Source organism: Leptodactylus fuscus, chromosome 2, assembly GCF_031893055.1.
Source record: "Leptodactylus fuscus isolate aLepFus1 chromosome 2, aLepFus1.hap2, whole genome shotgun sequence".
Classification (NCBI taxonomy): domain Eukaryota; kingdom Metazoa; phylum Chordata; class Amphibia; order Anura; family Leptodactylidae; genus Leptodactylus; species Leptodactylus fuscus.
In genome coordinates, this window is record NC_134266.1 from 182,940,385 (window position 1) to 182,963,952 (window position 23,568).

General features: G+C 38.7%; 1 protein-coding gene across 1 annotated transcript in view; it reads left to right on the plus strand.

Annotated features, from left to right (window-relative positions):
* Nucleotides 1–23,568, plus strand: part of COL4A1 (collagen type IV alpha 1 chain) — a 113,748-nt gene that overhangs the window by 86,424 nt on the left and 3,756 nt on the right. The window contains exons 28-51 of the mRNA XM_075265277.1: nucleotides 877–981; nucleotides 3,011–3,108; nucleotides 4,177–4,327; nucleotides 4,445–4,558; nucleotides 5,733–5,900; nucleotides 5,981–6,070; nucleotides 10,164–10,310; nucleotides 10,740–10,838; nucleotides 11,333–11,422; nucleotides 11,557–11,696; nucleotides 13,554–13,680; nucleotides 13,763–13,843; nucleotides 14,603–14,701; nucleotides 17,025–17,075; nucleotides 17,676–17,861; nucleotides 18,337–18,470; nucleotides 18,705–18,777; nucleotides 20,085–20,156; nucleotides 21,285–21,413; nucleotides 21,499–21,597; nucleotides 21,729–21,941; nucleotides 22,081–22,258; nucleotides 23,007–23,121; nucleotides 23,222–23,394. Coding sequence (XP_075121378.1) covers nucleotides 877–981; nucleotides 3,011–3,108; nucleotides 4,177–4,327; nucleotides 4,445–4,558; nucleotides 5,733–5,900; nucleotides 5,981–6,070; nucleotides 10,164–10,310; nucleotides 10,740–10,838; nucleotides 11,333–11,422; nucleotides 11,557–11,696; nucleotides 13,554–13,680; nucleotides 13,763–13,843; nucleotides 14,603–14,701; nucleotides 17,025–17,075; nucleotides 17,676–17,861; nucleotides 18,337–18,470; nucleotides 18,705–18,777; nucleotides 20,085–20,156; nucleotides 21,285–21,413; nucleotides 21,499–21,597; nucleotides 21,729–21,941; nucleotides 22,081–22,258; nucleotides 23,007–23,121; nucleotides 23,222–23,394 — 2,932 coding nt within the window. The remainder of the gene's footprint in view (nucleotides 1–876; nucleotides 982–3,010; nucleotides 3,109–4,176; nucleotides 4,328–4,444; nucleotides 4,559–5,732; nucleotides 5,901–5,980; nucleotides 6,071–10,163; nucleotides 10,311–10,739; nucleotides 10,839–11,332; nucleotides 11,423–11,556; nucleotides 11,697–13,553; nucleotides 13,681–13,762; nucleotides 13,844–14,602; nucleotides 14,702–17,024; nucleotides 17,076–17,675; nucleotides 17,862–18,336; nucleotides 18,471–18,704; nucleotides 18,778–20,084; nucleotides 20,157–21,284; nucleotides 21,414–21,498; nucleotides 21,598–21,728; nucleotides 21,942–22,080; nucleotides 22,259–23,006; nucleotides 23,122–23,221; nucleotides 23,395–23,568) is intronic.

Sequence of the window (23,568 nt, forward strand, 5' to 3'; positions counted from 1 at the left end):
GTAATCAAAAGAATAGACATTCCCAAAAATGGTATAAGTAAAAAGTACACCTGGCCCAGCAAAAAAAGATGCCATAAGCTTCCGTGTACACAGAAATATAAAAAAAAGTTTCATGTGTACAAATATGTCATTTTTTTTTTTCTTTTTGCAAAGTTTTGGATTTTTGTTAAGAGGATAAAATATAAATAAAAGTATATCAATTTGGTATCCCCGGAATTGTACTGAAACTTAGAATACAGGTGGCATGTCATTTTGGCTGCACAATGAATGCTGTAAAAACGAAGCCATAAAAAATTTGCACAAATGCACTTTTTCTCCAATTCCAATAAGCACTCGTATGCCTCTGAATGGAAAAGTAAAAAAGTTGTGGGGTTTGGAAAGCGGGGAGTCAAAAACGAAAACCGAAAATAGAAAAATGGCACTGGCAGGAAGGGGTTAAAGCACACTGTCCCTGGATGGATATTACATTTCATATTAAGTTAGTCTCTACAGAATATACACGAAAATGTAACAGTGATCAGAAACACTGGCAAGCTATTTGTTCAGCATGTATTGCCATCAATCAGTAATAGAGCCCACATAGTGCCCACAAAATATTTGTACCAGTCATAATGCCCCTGTATGCCATATTTATGAGTCTGGTACTGTATTTACTCTAAAATATATATTGATATATGAAGTTTCTCTTCTTATCCAGTCACTGATCACAAGTGTATCAGAATAGGGCAAATAATAGAATATTGTTTTATTTCTTTTTGTACAGTAGAGTAACATTAGCTCATACATCAATGTAAAGTATTGTGTTTAGGTTTATTTGCTTTCTCTAAATATTAAGAGATATGAAAACAAAGCAAAACTCTAAACTTTTATCTTCAGGTGAGAAGGGTGCACCTGGATTTCCAGGACGAATTGGACTTCCCGGAGAAAAGGGTGATATTGGTGTTGAAGGGAAAGGACTTCCTGGGCCTCCTGGTGAAAAAGGTTTGTTCACTCAGTTATATTGCTTTCTTCTTGTACCTGTCTATGCTCAATTCTCTCCTTGGAATAGTTTTACAGTGAGTAGTATTTCTTAGCCATTGGATTACACAATTTTACCATTTGCTTTTTTTTGTTTTTCAATAATGTTTGTTTAAGTACTATCATGGTGTCTATCATAATGATATGTGTATGATAGTGGTGTATGAGCGACACCATGATAGTACTTAAGGGTTAAATTACAATGACATCTAAATTGTTCTGTTTCATCTCAGATTTTATTGATGATTATTTATTAGTTATTTTTTATGCACTTTAACTCTATTGGGGAGATTTATTATACTTTAACAGCCATTTAACAGCCATACTATAACAGCCATTTCAGTTTGATATATCTAATAACTGATGGACACAGTAATATTTCAGGATTGAAATGAGGTTTATTGTACTAACAGAAAATGTGCAATATGCATTAAACCAAAATTTGACCGATGCAAAAGTATGGGCACCTCAGCAGAAAAGTGACATTAATATTTAGTAGATCCTCCTTTTGCAAAGATAACAGCCTCTAGTCGCTTCCTGTAGCTTTTAATCAGTCCCTGGATCCTGGATAAAGGTATTTTGGACCATTCCTCTTTACAAAACAATTCAAGTTCAGTTAAGTTTGATGGTCACCGAGCATGGACAGCCCACTCTCAAATGATCTGAAAACAAAGATTGTTCAACATAGTTGTTCAGGGGAAGGATACAAAAAGTTGTCTCAGAGATTTAACCTGTCAGTTTCCACTGTGAGGAACATAAGGAAATGGAAGACCACAGGGACAGTTCTTGTTAAGCCCAGAAGTGGCAGGCCAAGAAAAATATCAGAAAGGCAGAGAAGAAGAATGGTGAGAACAGCCAAGGACAATCCACAGACCACCTCCAAAGAGCTGCAGCATCATCTTGCTGCAGATGGTGTCACTGTGCATCGGTCAACAATACAGTGCACTTTGCATAAGGAAAAGCTGTATGGGACAGTGATGAGAAAGAAGCCGTTTCTGCAAGCACGCCACAAACAGAGTCGCCTGAGGTATGCAAAAGCACATTTGGACAAGCCAGCTTCATTTTGGAAGAAGGTCCTGTGGACTGATGAAACAAAGATTGAGTTGTTTGGTCATACAAAAAGGCATTATGCATGGCGTCCAAAAAAAACAGCATTCCAAGAAAAACACTTGCTACCCACTGTAAAATTTGGTGGAGGTTCCATCATGCTTTGTGGCTGTGTGGCCAATGCCGGCATCGGGAATCTTGTTAAAGTTGAGGGTCGCATGGATTCCACTCAGTATCAGCAGATTCTTGAGAATAATGTTCAAGAATCAGTGACGAAGTTGAAGTTACGCCGGGGATGGATATTTCAGCAAGACAATGATCCAAAACACTGCTCCAAATCGACTCAGGCATTAATGCAGAGGAACAATTACAATGTTCTGGAATGGCCATCCCAGTCCCCAAACCTGATTATCATTGAACATCTGTGGGATGATTTGAAGCGGGTTGTCCATGCTCGGTGACCATCAAACTTAACTGAACTTGAATTGTTTTGTAAAGAGGAATGGTCCAAAATACCTTCATCCAGGATCCAGGAACTGATTAAAAGCTACAGGAAGCGACTAGAGGCTGTTATCTTTGCCAAAGGAGGATCTACTAAATATTAATGTCACTTTTCTGTTGAGGTGCCCATACTTTTGCACCAGTCAAATTTTGGTTTAATGCATATTGCACATTTTCTGTTAGTACAATAAACCTCATTTCAATCCTGAAATATTACTGTGTCCATCAGTTATTAGATATATCAAACTGAAATGGCTGTTGCAAACACCAAAATATTTAGAACTAAAAATGATTAAGATTAATAGGGGTGCCCAAACTTTTTCATAGGACTGTATTTAATAGGGGAATAAAAATGGAGAGAAAAATGCTATGTAGTTTTTGCTATGTAGTTTTTGTTTAAGTGATAACTTTGTTAAGATTTGGGTGCTTGATGTTAATTTTACAGGTTATCAAGGTATGGATGGTGCACGGGGAATTGATGGTATCCCTGGTCAGCCAGGTCGTGATGGGTTACGTGGTGAACCAGGTGCACCAGGAGCAAAAGTAGGTAACAGTATCCAGATACCCTGAAATGTAAGCTAAAATGCTTAGCTGATTTCTGAGTGTTAAACATAGACTATATGTTTAGATTAGATCCTTAGCTGCAAGAAATACTGGACACAGCATGATATGATATTGTACACTGCATGTCAATTGTACACTGTAGGTCAATAAGATCATGCTGCCCTATCTAAAAACGGCATGTTGCTGAAAGTGTCATGAAACATGAAACATATACTGTATGTGTCTATTGGGAGAATATGTTAATTACATCAATGAAGGCAAGGAAGGGTGGAGGAGAACAATACATTAGGGTAAACTTCCAAAGATGATTACACAGTGACAGTGTATAAGGCATTATTGTACTTAAAGGGGTGTTCCAGTTCTTTTTTTTAACCCCTAGATAGGCTTAAAATAATAAAGACTGCATACACCCCTGTAAGTTCACCAGTCTTTGTTCTACCTGCATACGCGTGTGTCAGCCAATCATTGCCTGAGCAGTGATGCTCCATTACAGCAGTTATCACTGTTCAGCCACTGTTTACCTAACAAATTCCTATGCTGGCCAAAGGTTAAGAAGACTGGCATCCCAAATGGAGACTCTCTGCTCGCTGGATGCCTAGCTGAATGGACAGGTGAGTATCTATTGTTGTTAAGCTTAGCTAGGGGTTATAAAAAAGAATCAGAACACCCCTTTAAACATAAAATTGTCTATACTGTGCTGTTGTCACCATCCTAGATAGGAAGGCATGATATTATTGTAAAAAATTACAAAATTTGCATGTTTCCCAATTTTTGTTATACTTTGAGATCACTAGCTTACTACAAGACCATTTACCACCTTAATTTTAGGTGTTAATTTCAAAAGCTTTGACTGTATAATTAATAAATAAACATTTTCTTTGGAGTACAGACGGAGGTGGTCATCTTGTAAAGTTCACTTTTAAAGAAAAAAAAAATTCAATCAAGGTTGACTTTAATAACGTTTTAAAATATTCTTTAAGAGAATATGTTGACTATATGAAAGGCAAAATCTGTTTCATTGTTTATTTTTTTGCTTTTATTTTCTAGGGTGAGCCAGGACTGGGTCTGCCCGGACCTAAAGGATTGCGTGGGCCTCCAGGTCCTTCTGGACCCATTGGAGAAAAGGGAAACACTGGACTAACAGGTGTCCCTGGAGAACAAGGACTTCCAGGAGTTCCAGGACAGTCTGGGGCTAAAGGTGAGTTCTGTGCACAGTATATGATGTAAGTCATTGAGTCATTTACTTTTAAGAAAATTACTCCTGTTTAAAATGTAATGTCAAACCAAGTATTATAAAAATATTTCTTCTAAAAAGGTGACACTGGACCAGCTGGAGCACCTGGCTTAAGAGGTAACCCTGGTGTACCAGGCTTTGGTCCACCAGGAGAGCAAGGACCTCAAGGACTACCAGGATCCCCAGGAGTTCCAGGTAACTTGACCATTTATAGATATTAATCTGCTGGGAACAAATATAACATAGAAATTCATGTTTATTTATATTTTGAAAGGCAGAGGAACTAGCAGCTAATCCAGATGAAATAATTCTTAAAATTCGTCTTCCCATACCTTTCAGTTTATTGGGCGATTTTCTGTTTATTTATGCTCCCAGATACTTTGTTACAGGAGGGATTTTTTTTTATCCGCATACTATAATAGATGTATGTAGTTAGGGATTTGAAATAGACCCTATTAGGTAGTGTTGTAACACACCCAGGGACTCTTGGTGTTTGGACAAAAAAATTTCTGTAAAGGAAAGTGTTAGCTGTGTTTGCATTGGCAGCTTTATTACACCCTATTTGGTTATCACGTTTCTACTTTTACACAGAGTGGGACTTTATATTTTACATATTAAAAGTTAAGTTCTATGCCACTCCATATCAGTGACTTTAGATTCCATACTCTGGGCATGTTCCTTTGGCTCCACCTATTAAATCCTTAAACATCATATGCATTTGTACTACTAATCTATGTTGTCAAGCAATGCATTATCTGTTACGCCTTGTTCACATCTGCTTTTGTATTCCGTCCGGGAAGAGTCCGCACAGAGAACCCCCAAACAGAATACAAACGCAATTGCAAGCGCTGTGCTGTAAAAGCACACGGACCCCATAGACTATAAAGTGTGGACATGATTTGTGCACAGCAAGCTTTTTGCTTTTACAGCACAGTGCTTGCAATTGCGTTTGTGTCCCGTTCGGGGGTCTCCATGCGGACTCTCCCTGGACAGAATACAAAATCAGATGTGAACCAACCCTAACATCTATGCCCCAACTTTCACTTATGTTATGTACTACCATAATGCTCTGTAGCCTCTAAACTTTTAAAGCCTTATGTTACCAGGCTTTTTACTCAGTTGCTGAAACACAAATAGTTTCTAATCAATAGATAATGTAGAAATGCCTAGAATTTTTAAAATAAAGGCATCACATATATCTTGCTGGGTCAATAAGTAAAATACCTTTTTTAATTTCACAGCTTTATTATGCTAATTTTAATAAAATCCATATGTCACTGTAATAGTGTATACTACTGCGATTCATAACAATAAATCAGGAGTCAATATTTGTTCAATATTTAATTTGTGACGTTTCTATACTCTACAGGCCCAATAGGAGCAAAGGGAGACCAAGGCTTTCCTGGTCTTCCTGGAGCTGACATGCCAGGACCAAAGGGAGACAAAGGCACAACTGGCATGCCTGGCATAATGGGTATGCCTGGTGTACCAGGGATTCAAGGTCTGCCTGGAAATGATGGGGCTCCAGGTCTACAAGGTAAAATGTATACAATTTTATGCAGATTTGTAAATGTATTCCAGTGAAATAGAAAAGATACATTAAAAATGTATTTTTAGGACATAAAGGAGAAATGGGTTTGATGGGCGTTCCAGGAATCCGAGGCCAACCAGGTGCTCCAGGAAATCCAGGCCTACCTGGAGAAAAAGGTAAATGAAATTTAAGTTAGATGAGCAGCTTGAAAAGAATAGCAAGGCTAGGAATCACCTTGCAGCCAGGATTCAGAGGCACAGTTTTAGAAGAATAGAATAGTTTATTAATCCCAAAGGGAAATTAGTTTCCTTACAGCCAATAAAAACATAATATGAACAATAAGATATGAGCCAAATAAACAATACAAAATAACATACACTCTAAGGGTGCATGCACACTACGTAACGCCGGGCGTGTATGAGAGCCGTACACGCCGGCATTACAGCAGACTGCCGAACACTTCCCATTCACTTCAATGGGAGCGCTCGTAACAGCGGCGTTTACGAGCGCTCCCATTGAAGTGAATGGGAAGTGTTCGGCAGCCCTGCTGTAACGCCGGCGTGTACGGCTCTCATACACGCCCGGCGTTACGTAGTGTGCATGCACCCTAATAATGCATAAACAAAAAGGCATCAACAAGGGCTTATACAGAATTATTGAACAGTGTGATGGTTGAGGGAATAAAAGTTCTTTTAAGCCTCTCCCTAGAACAGCGTTTCCGTAGGTATAGTTGACATGCTATGGTATACTAAAATGTGAGCATTTTGGAGCTCACAGCATTTTTCTCTCCAGATGTTTTTTCTGTAATGTATGGATGGGAATAGCCAGAATCCCATTCACTTTGCAGGTAATGTAAAATGCAGAATTTTTTACCGCTTTGCCTACGCCAACTTTTTTGGCACAAGTTGATCCATACTTCTAGCACTTTTAGCTTAGTAAATTCACTGTATATTATATGTTCTATTACATGTGCAACTGCTTCATATTGCAAGTAATTTTTCCTCCCTTGTCCTAAGTGTTTTTTTTCCCCAAGCAATAAAGTAATGCTAAGGTCTCATTTAGTGGGAAAAAGAAGAATGTGGCAGAAATACATTGCATTTTTTTCCACAGAGTTTTTCACTGAATTTTCGCAGAGTTTTCCTTTGCAGACTTGTCAATTATACCCCCGGAAACTATATTATACCTCTGTATAGGTATAACAGGGGCATAAAGTCAGCAAAGGACCACATTTTTTTCTGCATCGTTTTTTGCTGTGCTTCCCTAGGTGGGGCCTTAGGCTAAGATCCCACATAGCGAGCAGCAGTTAATAAACCCTGCAGAAAAAGATGTGAAAAACTTTTTCTTCTGCAGACTTATTGAATCTAGAGATGAGCGAACACTAAAATGTTCGAGGTTCGAAATTCGATTCAAACAGCCGCTCACTGTTCGAGTGTTCGAACGGGTTTCGAACCCCATTATAGTCTATGGGGAACATATACTCATTAAGGGGGAAACCCAAATCCGTGTCTGGAGGGTCACCAAGTCCACTATGACACCCCAGGAAATGATACCAACACCCTGGAATGACACTGGGACAGCAGGGGAAGCATGTCTGGGGGCATAAAAGTCACTTTATTTAATGGAAATCCCTGTCAGCTTGCGATTTTCGCAAGCTAACTTTTCCCCATAGAAATGCATTGGCCAGCGCTGATTGGCCAGAGTACGGAATTCGACCAATCAGCGCTGGCTCTGCTGGAGGAGGCGGAGTCTAAGATCGCTCCACACCAGCCTCCATTCAGGTCCGACCTTAGACTCCGCCTCCTCCGGCAGAGCCAGCGCTGATTGGCCGAAGGCTGGCCAATGCATTCCTATGCGAATGCAGAGACTTAGCAGTGCTGAGCCAGTTCTGCTCAACTACACATCTGATGCACACTCGGCCCTGCTACATCTGCAGCATCAGATGTAGCAGAGCCGAGTGTGCATCAGATGTAGCAGAGCCGAGTGTACATCAGATGTAGCAGAGCCGAGGGTGCACTAGAACCCCTGTGCAAACTCAGCTCACGCTAATAGAATACATTGGCCAGCGCTGATTGGCCAATGCATTCTATTAGCCCGATGAAGTAGAGCTGAATGTGTGTGCTAAGCACACACATTCAGCTCTACTTCATCAGGCTAATAGAATGCATTGGCCAGCGCTGATTGGCCAGAGTACGGAATTCGACCAATCAGCGCTGGCTCTGCTGGAGGAGGCGGAGTCTAAGATCGCTCCACACCAGTCTCCATTCAGGTCCGACCTTAGACTCCGCCTCCTCCGGCAGAGCCAGCGCTGATTGGCCGAAGGCTGGCCAATGCATTCCTATGCGAATGCAGAGACTTAGCAGTGCTGAGCCAGTTCTGCTGAACTACACCGTGTGCCAGTCAGCCCATCTGATATAGCAGAGCCGAGTGTGCACACTCGGCTCTGCTACATCAGATGGGCTGACCGGCACACGGTGTAGTTCAGCAGAACTGGCTCAGCACTGCTACCAATAGGAATGCATTGGCCAGCCTTCGGCCAATCAGCGCTGGCTCTGCCGGAGGAGGCGGAGTCTAAGGTCGGACCTGAATGGAGACTGGTGTGGAGCGATCTTAGACTCCGCCTCCTCCAGCAGAGCCAGCGCTGATTGGTCGAGTTCCGTACTCTGGCCAATCAGCGCTGTCCAATGCATTCCTATTGGAAAAAGTTTATGTCACAAAAATCACAATTACACACCCGATAGAGCCCCAAAAAGTTATTTTTAATAACATTCCTACCTAAATAAAGGTTATCCCTAGCTATCCCTGCCTGTACAGCTATCCCTGTCTCTTAGTCACAAAGTTCACATTCTCATATAACCCGGATTTGAAATCCACTATTCGTCTAAAATGGAGGTCACCTGATTTCGGCAGCCAATGACTTTTTCCGATTTTTTTCGATGCCTCCGGTGTCGTAGTTCCTGTCCCACCTCCCCTAAGCTGTTATTGGTGCAAAAAAAGCGCCAGGGAAGGTGGGAGGGGAATCAAATTTTTTTGGAGTTTGCCACGTGATGTTCGATTCGAATCGAACACATCGAACAGCCTGATATCCGATCGAACATGTGTTCGATAGAACACTGTTCGCTCATCTCTAATTGAATCTATTATACCTATACAGAAAACACCAGAGTTTTTCATAGGTATAATTGACATACTGCGGTTTGCAAAAATGCTTGCGATTTTTGCAATGTGCGCCCTCGGCCTAAAGCAATTTTAAGTTTCCTCCTTTGCTCCTCTTCCTACATGACAGAGATTTCTGACATGCTCAATATTTGTTTGTACTGCATACATTTAGGTTCAGATGCTGTAACAGCAATAGAGCTGTGCATTGTATGAGAGATGGTTTGTTTCCAAAGTGAATTTGTAGGTGAGTGATAATGACATCTTCAGTGGATGAGTGATTCAGTAGGCGAGTGCCTAAATGGTAACATCTAGACGGAGAAGTGAGGATTGATTTGTGGAGTGAGCATGCAGAGAACTGTCTAACTTGGCATTCATACAATAGAGTTTCACCCATGAAACACGGTATGTGTTTTGGCCAGTTTCTAGTACAAGACAGTATGTCGCTTGGAGGCAGGGACCCCTAGCAGCATAGATAACTATAATACTAGTAGTCCCTGTCCCTGCACACTGTTCATGTGGTAGGTCCAGCCAACCCATGGATCAAGTTTCACAGGTGAAGCTCAGTTGTGTGAATGTGGAATTAGACCCCATGCACATGACTGAGTGTGCATCTGAGTTAGGGCTAATTTTCCAGCAAAATGGAGTCAGATGACACTCGGAATGACATACAAGTATCATGTGAGTGTATTCCATTATACACTTAGCACTAGAGGGGCTTCTGCTGTGTTCTGTTCTGATGAAATGGACACCCCTTCGATGGCACACTCACATGTGCATGAATCCTTAGACTTTGTATATATCAGGGATCAGCAACCTTCAACTCCAGGGAGTTGTAGTTCTACAACATTTGGAGTTCTGAAGGTTGCCTACCCCTAATATACATGAATTTCAAGTCCATTATAATACTAGATGGTTGGATATTTATTATACTAAGCTTTTTTAAGTCACCGAATGCCTCCTAAGTAAAAAAAAAATAAAGTAAATAATTCAACATATGTAAATCTGCTTTATGTTTTGTATTGTGCTTTTGAGAATTAACATCCTCCACCTTGTTAGTATACCCCTTCCATCTACGGAAAGTGGTTTTTAATCATTATTATTGAAAACTTTTAGGTGATGCTGGTCTACCTGGGTTGCGTGGAGAGATAGGATCTGAAGGTTCAAAAGGTGAAAAGGGTGAACAAGGATTGCAAGGCCTCCCAGGAACAATTCCCTCCATGGAAAACATGAAGGGTGAAAAAGGAGATCAAGGGTATAAAGGTAAAGTAATTCATGGCCCTGCATCTTTTAGAAGTCAAATGGTTACATTTTTAATACATACCATTTTACATGATACTGAAAATTGTGTGTTCTGAACTCAAAAGGAGTCATAAGATTTATTGCTAGACCAAGGGCTTATTCAAATGACCGTTTTAAAACAAGGAGCGTAAATGTCCGTTATTTTTTACAGATCATCATAATTTGGTTGATGCCATTGGCTAGTAGATGTAACTTTTTGAGGGCCACAGATCCATGTCAATCACTCAAGAAGTTGGACAATTGGTTTAATGAATTATCCTGTATACATGACCCATGTTTGGATAAATGTCTTCTGACACAGAACCCACTGAACTAAATGGGCTGTGATCTGAATTAAAATAAATTTTAAATATTCTATACTTTTTATTAACATTTAAAAATTATTTTTAGGGGAAGCTGGGCCTGTAGGAGAAAAAGGATCACATGGTGATTTGGGATCTACTGGAATGCCTGGAAAAGATGGGGAACAAGGAATGCCGGGAAAGCCAGGTAACAATGTTATGTTAAACAAAAAGTCCAAATAAGCAGACACTGTCACTCACCATGTAATGGAAACCAAAGGGTGCATGACCTCCCAAGTCTCTGGACTCCAAAGAGAAAAGCTTTCATGTGAAGGTAACAAATTGTTGAGGTCCGCAATGCTTTGGTCCAATTAAAATTCAACTTTTAATAAATCTTCTTAAAAATCCATAATAATGTGCATGATATAACAGAAGAAAAGAAAAATAACAAACAACAAGTAAAAAACGTTTTTTACTTGTTGTTTGTTATTTTTCTTTTCTTCTGTTATATCATGCACATTATTATGGATTTTTAAGAAGATTTATTAAAAGTTGAATTTTAATTGGACCAAAGCATTGTGGACCTCAACAATTTGTTACCTTCACAACAATGTTATATGTATTCTTGGTATACGGACAAGAATTATTGAAAGAATATTGTCTTGTAACACAAATGAATGGTACATTCTTACATAATTACAGGACCCAAAGGAGAGAAGGGTCTTCAAGGATCACCAGGAGTTCCTGGGTCTCCTGGACAAAAAGGTTCTATTGGAGAAATGGGTTTGCCAGGTAAAATTTTAGTGAATTTGCTTTTATAATTGTTTATTAAAATTTACGTACAGTCATTGTGGCTGTACTTAAATTTGAGTTTTTTTTAATTTCTATAGCATAAAATGTTATGGGAACACAAATTTTATACTTAGGTGTCAGTGGACCAAAGGGTGAACATGGTATTCAGGGCACTCCTGGTCTGCCTGGAGTTATTGGAATCAAGGGTGAAAAAGGACTTAAAGGTGAAGAAGGTGTTCCAGGCATTGGCATTCCAGGACCCCCTGGTATAAAGGTAATTACAAGAAAAGCACATTCATACAATTGCGGTTTCTTCATTATGCTGTGATATAAAAAGAATCTGCATTTCTGTTTTCTTACGCAGTACAGATGGGGAAGATTTTTCTCTGTTCTTATAGTGTATTTACAAACTGACATGCTGAAGCCACGTTCAAGAGAATAGGGCTTTACAGTCACACCCAGGTATTATTGTAATTGATGACCTGTGGATAGGTCATCGGTATCAGATGGGTGGGGGTGAGACAACCAGACCCCACACCAATCAGCTCATTCGCTTGCAGGAAGCCATATACAATGTATATGGCCAGAAGTAACTTGGCTCCTATTCAAATGAATAGGAGTAAAGGTGCAGTTAACCGGTGCCACCACTACAACGTATGGCTCTGTACACTGAAAACAGTTTCCGGCTCCATACTCTATAGTGGTAGCTCTGGAGAACTGCAGCTCTACCTCCATTCAAATAAGAGCATAGATGGTTCCAGTAATATACCTTGTATGCCTTCTGTACCCTGGCAACCAGATCGGCGGCTAATCAATAGTGCTTGATATCAATAGTGTTTCATAAATTGTTGATAAATGTGGTTCATTGGAGCAGAGACACTCAGATAGTGTCGCAATATTATTAAATCTCTTAATATAATTTAATTACTACTATTTACAATTTATTTACCACTATTTTACAGCAGTTAAAGTTACAGAGAATACATCTATGATTTTTTACCTAAAACCTTGTCTTTGTCAAATACAAGAAGAATATTTTATGCAGCAGTTAAGACAAATGTTATTGCCATCTCTTGTGTAAATAGATAGTGCTGCTGTTAAGCAGTGAAACTCAACAGAGGAGGATTTCCTCCCAACGTAGTTTGAATCAGCCTGTGCAAAAGAGCATTTATCAATGGGGGGGGTTTCTATCATCTGCACCTCTTTTGGACATATTTTTAGCAGGTGTACCATTTTCTTTTAGTTTAGTATTACTGTTGTGTCTATTTATGATGTAGTCACACCTACTTGTTAAATGTTGAGGCATGTGTTAATTTAGATGCGCCTTTGTAAGCCGTGTGCTCTTGCTTCCTTTTTGTTCAAAATGGCACAATTGCTCTATTTTTGTTGAACAAAGGTGCAATTACTCCTTCTGTTTCACTTGACAGGCTTCATGCATTTGTCTTTTTTTTGCCCCGTTTTAAGGACGCAAGTCAGAAATACAGTGTGAGGCTAAAGCCCCAACTAGTGAGCCACAGTGAAAAATCAATGCAGGAAAAACGGTGGGCGAAACGCATTCACAGAAATTCTGTAGAGTTTTCCTTAGCAGATTTTCTGCCTCAATTATACCTATATGGAAACCACCAGCATTTTCATAGGTATAAGTGACATTCTGTGATTTCCAAAAACAAGACAATTTTAGATATCACAGCATTTCATCTGTGGGTGTGTTTTTTCAGAGACTGTAAAACGCTGTGGTTTATACCAAACTGCGCCGTTAACACCACATGGGGCTCAGGCGTCCATTTAAGCCATGTCTCCTTTTTCTGGCTAAAAGCAAAAGTGGCAAGGTCAATATAACATGTGGAAAACATGCTTAATAAATAAGTGCAGGACAGAAAAAGACCACAAAAAGGGGCAATTTACAGGGAAAAAAAGACACAAGTAGCTTAATAAATGTGCACCAATGTGTTTTATTGTTAATGGTTTTTAAATGAAATGCTTGCTTACCTAAAATCAGAGGTGTTACTAGTGATCATGAAACCTTATAACAAAATATTGAATGCCCCCCATTGTAACAGATATATAATATACATGTATGATAAATTATTATTTCGTTCTAAATTTGTTTGTAAAATGCATCTAAATGTAGGGTGATGCTGGTGCTGATGGTCTTCAAGGTTTACCAGGTGAAAGGGGAGAAAAAGGTGACATTGGTGTTCCTGGAATGCCTGGGTTACAAGGACCAAAAGGATCAGTGGGCCCTGCAGGGTTTCCAGGTGATTAGTGCTGCCTCTTTAATTGAATATTTTGAGTGAAAAAGTGCAACTTTAACTTATGTTGTTACATACACACCAATAGGTAACCCAGGTATACCTGGAGAGAAAGGAGCAAAGGGTTTCCCTGGACAGGATGGTTTCCCTGGATCAAAAGGAGAACCAGGTAAGAGGCATGTATGACTAAACAGGCTTACATCCACATGAACACACAAAAAAATGACCTGTAAAATTAAAGCTGGTTTCTGGGATAAAAATGATGATGACCGGGGCCACACGGTGGCTCAGTGGTTAGCACTGCAGCCTTGCAGCGCTGGAGTCCTAGTGTTCAAATCCCGCCTAGGGCAAAAAAAAAAAAAAAAAACATCTGCAAGGAGTTTGTATGTTCTCGCTGTGTTTGCATGGATTTCCATCCCATATTCCAAAAAAGACATACTGATAGGGAAAAATGTACATTGTGAGCTCTATGTGGGGCTCACAACCTACATTTAAAAAAAAATAAAAAAAATGATGATGACCTATCCTAAAGATAGGTCCTCAATATCATATTGGTGGGATTCAAAGAACTAAAGAATACAGAGAATGGAGCAGAAAGCAGACAGCTCTGTTCTCTGTGTAGTGACCAAATCATGCCTGCTCACATTCACTTGAATGGGAACTAAGTTGTAGTAATTCAGTTTGGTCAGTACACAGAGCTGTCTGCCTCCTGGTTTATTCTCTAAATACCAGCTGTTGAGAACAGCTGATCAGAGAGGGTGCTGGGTGATGGATGCTCACTGGTCTCATAGTGATGGGCTATCCTTAGCATAGGTCTAAAATATTTTTTACCAAAGAATAGAATGGTTAAAACACAATTTATTAACAACCAATTAAAATAATGAAAAGTAAATTCTTAAAATGTGTCCTGTTTTTGGTAAATGTTTAGGTCAACCTGGAATTCAGGGGTCTCCTGGCTCAATTGGAGAAAAGGGAGAACCTGGTTTAGATGGGATCCCAGGAACACCTGGTGAAAAGGGTGAACCAGGTAAGTCAAGTTGCATTATGTTTTAAAATTGTCATATTTCATAATTTATTTGAAAACTTTTCTGTTGTTCTTTTTCCATAACTAGAAATATTGGCTGTCACTACTATTAGATTAAGAATAATGCAAAAACTTCAATTTCTGGGATTTGTAACAGTTTTCTTGAACAAAAATATAGCTAGTAAATCATAAAATATAACAAAAATGGTATCAGGTTTAGTGAGAATGATTAATTGAGCCTAATGCTAAAAATGCATGTGATATCGCTTCTCATTTCACCATTAATGTTTGTCTGGGTTGGATGGTTATTTTGATAGGGAAATCTGAATAAGCCACGAACATCTGAGGGAACAATTGATCAGACATGCTAAACTGCAGCAGGCCCTCTTTTATATGCAGATGATATTGAGCTCTATAAAGAAGTCAGCACAGAGCAGGAAAGTCTAATATTACATGCTAGAAGTTTGGGTGCTGAAATTACAAATTCATTTTAATGTGGATCAATGTAAAGTTAAGAACATTGTGAAAGAGTAACATTAATCTAAGCAACTCTTGCCAAATAAAATCATGGAATGTATGAAGAAGGGTATAGATGCCTATGTCAAGGAACTAGTTTTGTCTCTAAACATATCACTAGTCAGACCACATGGAATACTGTGCACAATTTTGGGTAGAATATAAAGGTGCATTGAAGGGCGACCAAGGCATTTAAGGGAATGGATTAGGGTACAAAACCTGCTTATCAAATTTGGGGTTATTCAGTTTGAAAAAAATGGTTGCTCTAATGGCTGACACCACATTTCCTAAGGTATCATCATTCCTATTGAATTCATAGGCAACCACTTATCGACTCAGTCACAATGGAAATACTGATTTCCTGGTAGAATAAAAAAGTGATTAGGGTCATGATGAAAAAAAAGTTTACCTGCTGCCTTCACAAAGAATGCAATTCTAGTAGCGTTATTACAATATAATATATTTGGAAATAACAATAACTGTGTCATTGATAATATTGTAAAAAGCCCCACAGTATTAAGGCCCTCTCCTCGAGCTCCAGTTTAAACTGGCGAAAACTAGATGGGGACATTAAACTGTAGGAGCTGGAACTCTGTCCACACAGAACAAGATCCATGAAGGTGCACGTCACACAAAAATACCAAACAGTTGAATAAGGTTCATTGTTATCCTCCAATCTATATTTAAGTAAAACATAATTATACAGTAACATTGTATGATTCAAAAACACAGGAAAGTATATAGGTATGGATGTCCATGGCCAGCTGACAACAAACTTAAAGTGATTGACCTCTTTCAGACCAATAGTGAGAGACACATGTTATTGTACAATAGAAAGATAACCATTTTCCAATATATTTTCTGTATCAATTCCTCACAGTTTTCTGGATCTGCGCTTGCTGTCTTTCATTCTCCTACTTCTAGTGAATAAAACTCTGACCATGGTCATGTGATATGCACAAAGGTTCTCTTAAGCCACATTTCTGGAAACTAGTCATCAGAACGTCTTCGTACAATCAACATCACTCTGATAGGAAAAGTAGCATAACTATACATGTGACATATATTTAAAGGGTTTGTCCAAGATTTTTTGTTTTAAATTAGATCAGGGGAGGTGGAAAAACACAAAACAAAACATACTTGCCCCCGGTGCTTTGGTGCCTCCCAGTGCAGCCTGGTCCTGCAGGTTCATTGTTTCCTTCTGGGGAAGTCCCTGTCACATGTGACCACTGAGGCTATTCAGTGGCTTCAGCGAAGGACATGGGAAGTAACTACCTGTCCCGAGTCCTTTCCTTAGGCCGCTAAGGCCACTGAATGGCCTCAGAGGTCACAAGATGGGGTGTCACAGAGGGTGAGGACTTCAGGCTAAAGAAGACAGCCGAGCACCAGCACCAGACTTAGCTTACATTTCCAAAACAAGTCTTCACGCAAGATCTGGACTGGGTAGGTTCTAAGTAATGATCATAGTGAACATTCTTGAAAGAAACATAGTAACAAGACCATATGTGAAAATATTAAAGTAAGCTATAATATCATGGAAAATAATATATTATCAATTAATTACTAGTAAAGACTATAATGTTTGTTTGTTTTTTCATGACCAAACTGTATTATCCACACTGGCAATTTCCAAATTGTGTAAAAACACATTTTGTATGTAATGTGTGCTCTGTACTGACGGTTTTAATAAGTGTATATTGTATTGATTTATTACGGAATTAAGAATTTTTATCATATAGTTTATTGTTCCACATCTTGTATCTACGGTTTTAAAACAATGCTTTATAGTTATATTTTTATGTAATTTAAGGTTTACCTGGGAGAGGAATTCCTGGATTTCCTGGTGAACGTGGTGAGAAAGGTAAAAATGTGTAGAAATATATAATACAATTCTAATAACATCGGTCTAACTAGTGTGATGTAGATCTCAGAAATATTTTTAGAAATTTCCAGTCAGTTCTCTTGTATTTCCAGAAAAAATACTATAAAGTTATGCATATGGCTTAACCGGGGCACTCTAGTTACAATTTTTACATAGCCATATTTTTGTTCTGGATTTTAGGCCAGATGCAAATCTCAGGCTTACCATCAGTTTGATAAAGTCAGCTAGAAGTATACTGTGGACCTAGTTTTGTAGCAGTAAAATAAGTGCAAATATGATCCCATGTTATTATATATGTATAAAGTGGGTCTAAAGTTGCATTGTCTATAATGAAATTATTATGGATTACATTGTTGGTAAAAAAAAAAAAAGTTAACTTACTGTACACAAGAATTAAAGCATATTATCTAGGAAAGGATTAGATTACAAAACAGTCAAAAAAAAGAAAGAAAAAAAAATCCGATCTAGCAATGTGACCTAAAGAAGGCATCACAGTTTATTAAATAATATTTCTCTCCACTATGTTTCAATATTTTATTAATGCTTGTACTTATTATTATTATTATTATTGTACAATAGGTTTCAAAGGTGATGCTGGATTACCTGGCTCACCTGGAGTCCCTGGATTCCCTGGCATTAAAGGTGATCAAGGATTTCCTGGAAACCAAGGCCCACAAGGTCCACCTGGTGGCCCTGGACTTCCTGGAATTGCAATGGAAGGACCAAAAGGTGACAAGGGACAGCCTGGTCCTCCAGGATTTCCAGGTAAGAAATAAACATTTTTAAAATTTGTATGGGATATTACTAATGTTTATTGTGTACATTGTATTGTGTACTTCCAGTCACACAAACAAAACAGGAGCAATATAGTCTCACCGGACTCAGTGTTATAGGAAAGAACCATACACCTCCTTTCACCTCGCGGAACTGCCCACAATGCAGGTGCTGCAGCCTTTTTTTGGCCCTGTAATCTACAAGGATCTACACCTGGGCTGAGACCTACTCCAGATCCACCCAGGACCACACATATGTTAGAAACCTGGGGCTGATATATCTGGACTTCAGCACTCTGCCTGTCACCATCTCACATACGTCATAACTTTGTACTCATTGTTGCTTTCTAGAAGTGGTGACTGAAGCTTGGAAGTTGCTCAAACCTTTCTTGCTTTGAACATAGTTATCTAAACTGTGAAAATATAAAGCTACTGTATTTGTAAGTTACATCCTATTCTGTCCAAAGGTTCTCCTGGATCTGCGGGTTCTCCTGGAGCCCCAGGACTTGACGGACTAAAAGGAGAAAAAGGTGATAGAGGATGGCATGGAGCCCCAGGTTTTCAGGGAGCAAAAGGTGAACCTGGAATTCAGGGTCTTCCTGTAAGTAATAATCCCACTTTAAAAGTAATTTTCAGAAGATAATTATGTTAATATGCAGGGGTGTGACTTGAAGGGATACAGAGGGTGTCCCTAGGAGCCTTAGTCTGTTTCCATTATGAGGAAACTAGTGCTATAAACAATACGTTTTAGTTGAGGGACATTGGAGCCCAGGAGCTTCGTGTTATGCCTCTGCCAATATATAGAAGGTAACTAATTACTTACTTTTATTTGTAGGGAGATGCAGGTTTTCCTGGTCAAACTGGAGACAAAGGAGAAAGGGGCCCTCAAGGAGTGCCAGGATTTCCAGGTAAAGTGAAAATGGTACATTGTCATAAATAGGTGAAGAAATTTCATGGTATTGTTCATATGAAATATGAAACAATAAAAACTAACATTGCCTGGGTATCCATATGGCTGAGATAAGGGTAGTTTCTAATAAATATAGACATGCCCATGGCTCTGAGACTGAGAATGCACATCAACAATAGATCAAATGATCCCACCAGGAGGCAATAAATTTCTTAGTATTATTGTGTTTTTATTCACACGGTTTCTACAATGCTGGGTGAGATCAAACAACATTGTAGAAACCGTGTGAATAAAAACACAATAATACTAAGAAATGTATTGCCTCCTGGTGGGATCATTTGATATATTGATTACGGATTGGGACCCTATCCCACCATTTATCCACCAAAAGCCATCACACTCCTCTGTGCACATCAACAATAGGGCACATTAGTAGATACAAGGAACCAAAAAGCAAATTTAAATAAAAATGAGTCAAAGAGAAACAAACAATGCAGGTAGGGAGGGGTGGGGAACATGGGAATGTAAAAAATTATGAATGCTGGAATGCAGAGGTGGATAAAATGTTACTGGTTTAAGGCCAAAATGCATTAGATCGCTAAAGGGTAAAAGTGCACATAAGTTACCAGCGCTATGTGACAGGAATATTTATTTGAGTCATAAATTCAAATTCTGCAATAAAAAAATGAGACATTTTAAAGAGGGTTTTTGTAATGTGACTGTTAAAGGAGCTCTGCAGGGTTCATAGAGTAGGGATAGGGAGGTTATTTTACAACATGGAGCAAAAATAAAACCTAGGATGTTAAGCCTCTAACTAAACAAAAATTGTCCCTTACGATGAGACCTGGGACCTACCAACCAATACCTCACAACACATATGATTCATCTATTTTCTATGGTTATTTCTCCCGCATGTATTGGCATATCTGTCCTTTCCTTGATTGGGTGTATTGTGGGAACAGCTCACCATCCTCTTGTTGAGCCCTCCCAAATGACATTTAATGAACTTAATTGGACATTTCAAAATATGGATTGGTGAAAAGAATGTAGTAAGAACGGAAATATGTGTGGGAACCCACTGTTCTCTCCCCCCAGCTCCAACAACCAGGCCCTGTTCTCTGTTTCTCTACTGTACTCACACTGGGTGCCTGATGAAGGGATGCAAGGTTATTGGAGAGAAGGCAACAGAACAGGATGTATTTGGGATATAATACCTGATATTAGACATGTAAATTGAGAGATGGATCTATTAGGCTTAATAGACAACATTAGTTAAAATATATTGCTTTACTTGTCCTATTTTAGGAGTAAAAGGTTCAGAAGGTCCTATAGGAGACAAAGGACAAATTGGAGATAGAGGAGAGCCTGGTCCAAAAGGTATGTAAATCCATGATATTTGCCATGTGCATGAGATTACAATTTTCACTATTACATGGATAGAAATGGAGTGGCTGCACAATATGACTAAAAATCACCTGTTTGCTGGGTGCCTATAGACAATGTAACAATGCAAGGTTTTTAAATAATTTTAAATCCCAGCTGACATGGCCTCTACACAGTGTACAGAGCTGTCTACATCTGGCTCCGTACAATGTAATGGTTCCAGTGCAGGCAGCTAGTGGGGTTGCTATTTGTCTTTACTCCCATTGATCTTAGGTTTATGAGCTATGGATAGGTCATCAGTATCATAAGGCTGAAGAACTCCTTTAAGGTCTATATTGAAATATAACAATGCATTACAAAACATACAGTGTGTTTGGTTAGTGCTATTTGTGTGGCCATGATTTTTTTTTATAAGGCTTTGCTTTGGACATGATATTTCTGATGTTTTTCTTATGGGTTCTTTCTTTATAAGACTTGTAAAACGCCAAGAAAAATGCATGTATAAAATTTAACTAAATACAAAACTCCATAAAAAATATTGTAAAAATGCCTGTTAAATTTTAAAAATCACTAGCATTTGTACATGCAAATGTAGCAGCCCTTATAGGGTATGGCTGTCTACACATATGCATTATGGCTTTCAGAGTTAATGGAAGCTGACGAATCCTTAAAATGATGGACGTCAACAACAGCACATGCTGCACTACTTTTCTGTCATATGTGACAGAATGTGTTAGAAGGGTTCTGGATGGAGTCTCCAATGATATGAACTGAGACTTATTCCTATTTAACAAAGCAATTACATATCTCTTGGATTGCCATAAATAACTTATGATCAGTGGAGATCAGATCTCTTCGTTAGTAATCCAAATAAGATGGGGTTATAGCACTAATTTCCTTTGCCTCCCCTTAAATATTTTTTCCTTTTGAGCAGTGATAGTAGTTATTTAGATAGATTTTTATCCATAGATTTTTATCCCCTTATTACTAATTTCCTTGAAAAGTCACTACTACTTTCAAATAGTGTCATATTTCTATATTTATCTGCAAGTGAATAATAACTAACTATACTATGTAGCATATTTTTGAAATACATGATGGTTCACAGTTTGTTCTTCTTAGGATCACAAGGCCCCCCAGGCCCTACAGGACAGTTTCAGATATTCAAAGGAGAACCTGGCCCTCCTGGACTACCAGGTCCTTCTGGTCCAAAAGGATTTCCTGGTTTCCCAGGTCCTAAAGGAGAGCAAGGTTAGTGAATTGATTTATTTAAGTCAATCCTATATGAATAGAATACTAGCTTTTGTATATAAATATTTCTCCTACTTTTCTATAGGTCCAATCGGTGCAGTTGGTTTGCCTGGTCCAAGTGGTGTGCCAGGAATAAATGGTATCCCAGGGCAAAAGGGAGAAATAGGCCCCGTTGGCCCAACTGGTATGTTATTGTATACTTTATTTTTTCTAAGGAAAAAATATGACCCATTTAATTTTTGTATCTAAATAACATGTATCACAAAAAAATGTACATATAGACGTTTAAAACTGCCTCGACCTTTCTATTTCTAGGTTCAAGAGGTTATCAAGGTCCACCAGGTCAAGATGGTGTACCTGGTCCAATGGGCTTACCTGGTCCAGCTTCTATGGCTCATGGATTCCTCGTAACAAGGCACAGCCAAACAATTGAAGTTCCTCAATGTCCTTTTGGAACAGTTCCAGTCTATAGTGGCTATTCACTGCTCTATGTACAAGGAAATGAAAGGGCACATGGACAAGATCTTGGTAAGAGATTTGCTCTGAATGTATTTTCTAATAAGATTGAATTTTCAAATACAGTTTCTGCATTAGTGTTACTAATCCTGCCAAACCTGTAGATTTACTATGAGCTACATATAATGATAAAGAATTGTTTAAATTTTAGGTGCTGCGGGAAGTTGTCTGCGTAAATTCAGCACAATGCCCTTCCTTTTCTGCAATATTAATAATGTATGCAACTTTGCATCAAGAAATGATTATTCCTATTGGTTGTCCACTCCGGAACCAATGCCAATGAGTATGGCACCTATAACTGGGGAGAATATCCAGCCATTCATCAGCAGGTAACCAAGTTTTCCTGTTTAATATTTTATTTTTAATTCAATAACTATACTATGCGTTCATTACAGAGAACTTGAAGCAAAAAGCCTAATGTTTGCAGATGATTCATCCCCTTAAGGAAACACGTAAAAACCCCACTTTTTGTGGTAACGGCATTAGGATTAGATTAGATTTTTTTTTTTATGGAAGAAAGAATAGAGAAGGGAGAAAAAAGAGAAGGGAGAAAGAAATAAGAGAGAAGGGAGAAAGAAAGAAGGGAAAAAGAAGAGAGAAAGAAGAGAATAGGAAGGAAGAAGAGAGAAAAAAAGAATATTTTAATCATCTTTGAATTTTTTGGACATCAGAAAGCTTTTAATTCTAACAGCAATTTTCCAAATTTAAAAGAAATCCAAACCCCAAACCCATTTTGTTACGGAGATTTTGTTGGAACAGTGTTTGGGTGGCATGTATCTTTACAGAGCCCTTAAAATACCAGAATACTGTAAATTCCCTAAGAATGGACCAATTTTGGAAACTACACCCCTCAAGCAATCAAGGGGTGTAGTGAGCATTTTAACCTCACAGTTGTTTGGAGCCGATGGTGAAAGGTTCTTTTTAACCTTTTTGGTTAACTATGATCTTTTTGAAATATAAGTTAGCATTGGTTTCATACGTGCCAAAACTGAAAGTGGACTTACTAGGTTTGCTTGTATTTTAGTACTTTGATATAGGTTTTAAGTTTTTACTCTTTATCAATGATTATTTTAACAGGTGCAGTGTGTGTGAGGCCCCTGCAATGGTAATGGCAGTTCATAGTCAAACAATTCAAATACCCCCATGTCCAGATGGATGGTTTTCATTGTGGATTGGATATTCATTTGTAATGGTGAGTGTTTTGGGGCTTTCCTGCCAATATTTAATGCTATAAATACGCTAAATGTAAACTTCATATTCTAATGTACAATATATCATATTTATTATTCTAGCAAACCGGTTCAGGTGCTGAGGGTTCAGGACAAGCTTTGGCATCACCAGGGTCTTGTTTAGAAGAATTCCGCAGTGTGCCATTCATTGAGTGCCATGGGCGAGGAACTTGCAACTACTACGCCAATACGTACAGCTTTTGGCTTGCAACAATAGAGAGGAGTGAAATGTTCAAGTAAGTTGGAAAAATCTACCTTAAGGCTTGCTTGTAGGGTTAAAATATGAGATCTGATCTTCACTAAGTAAACTGGTGTACTTATGTATGACTTCCAGCAAAGAAAGTTCACAACTATTCTTTTGGATTAAAAATAAGAAGCATGGGAAATCCGAATAACCTCGTCAACTGTTG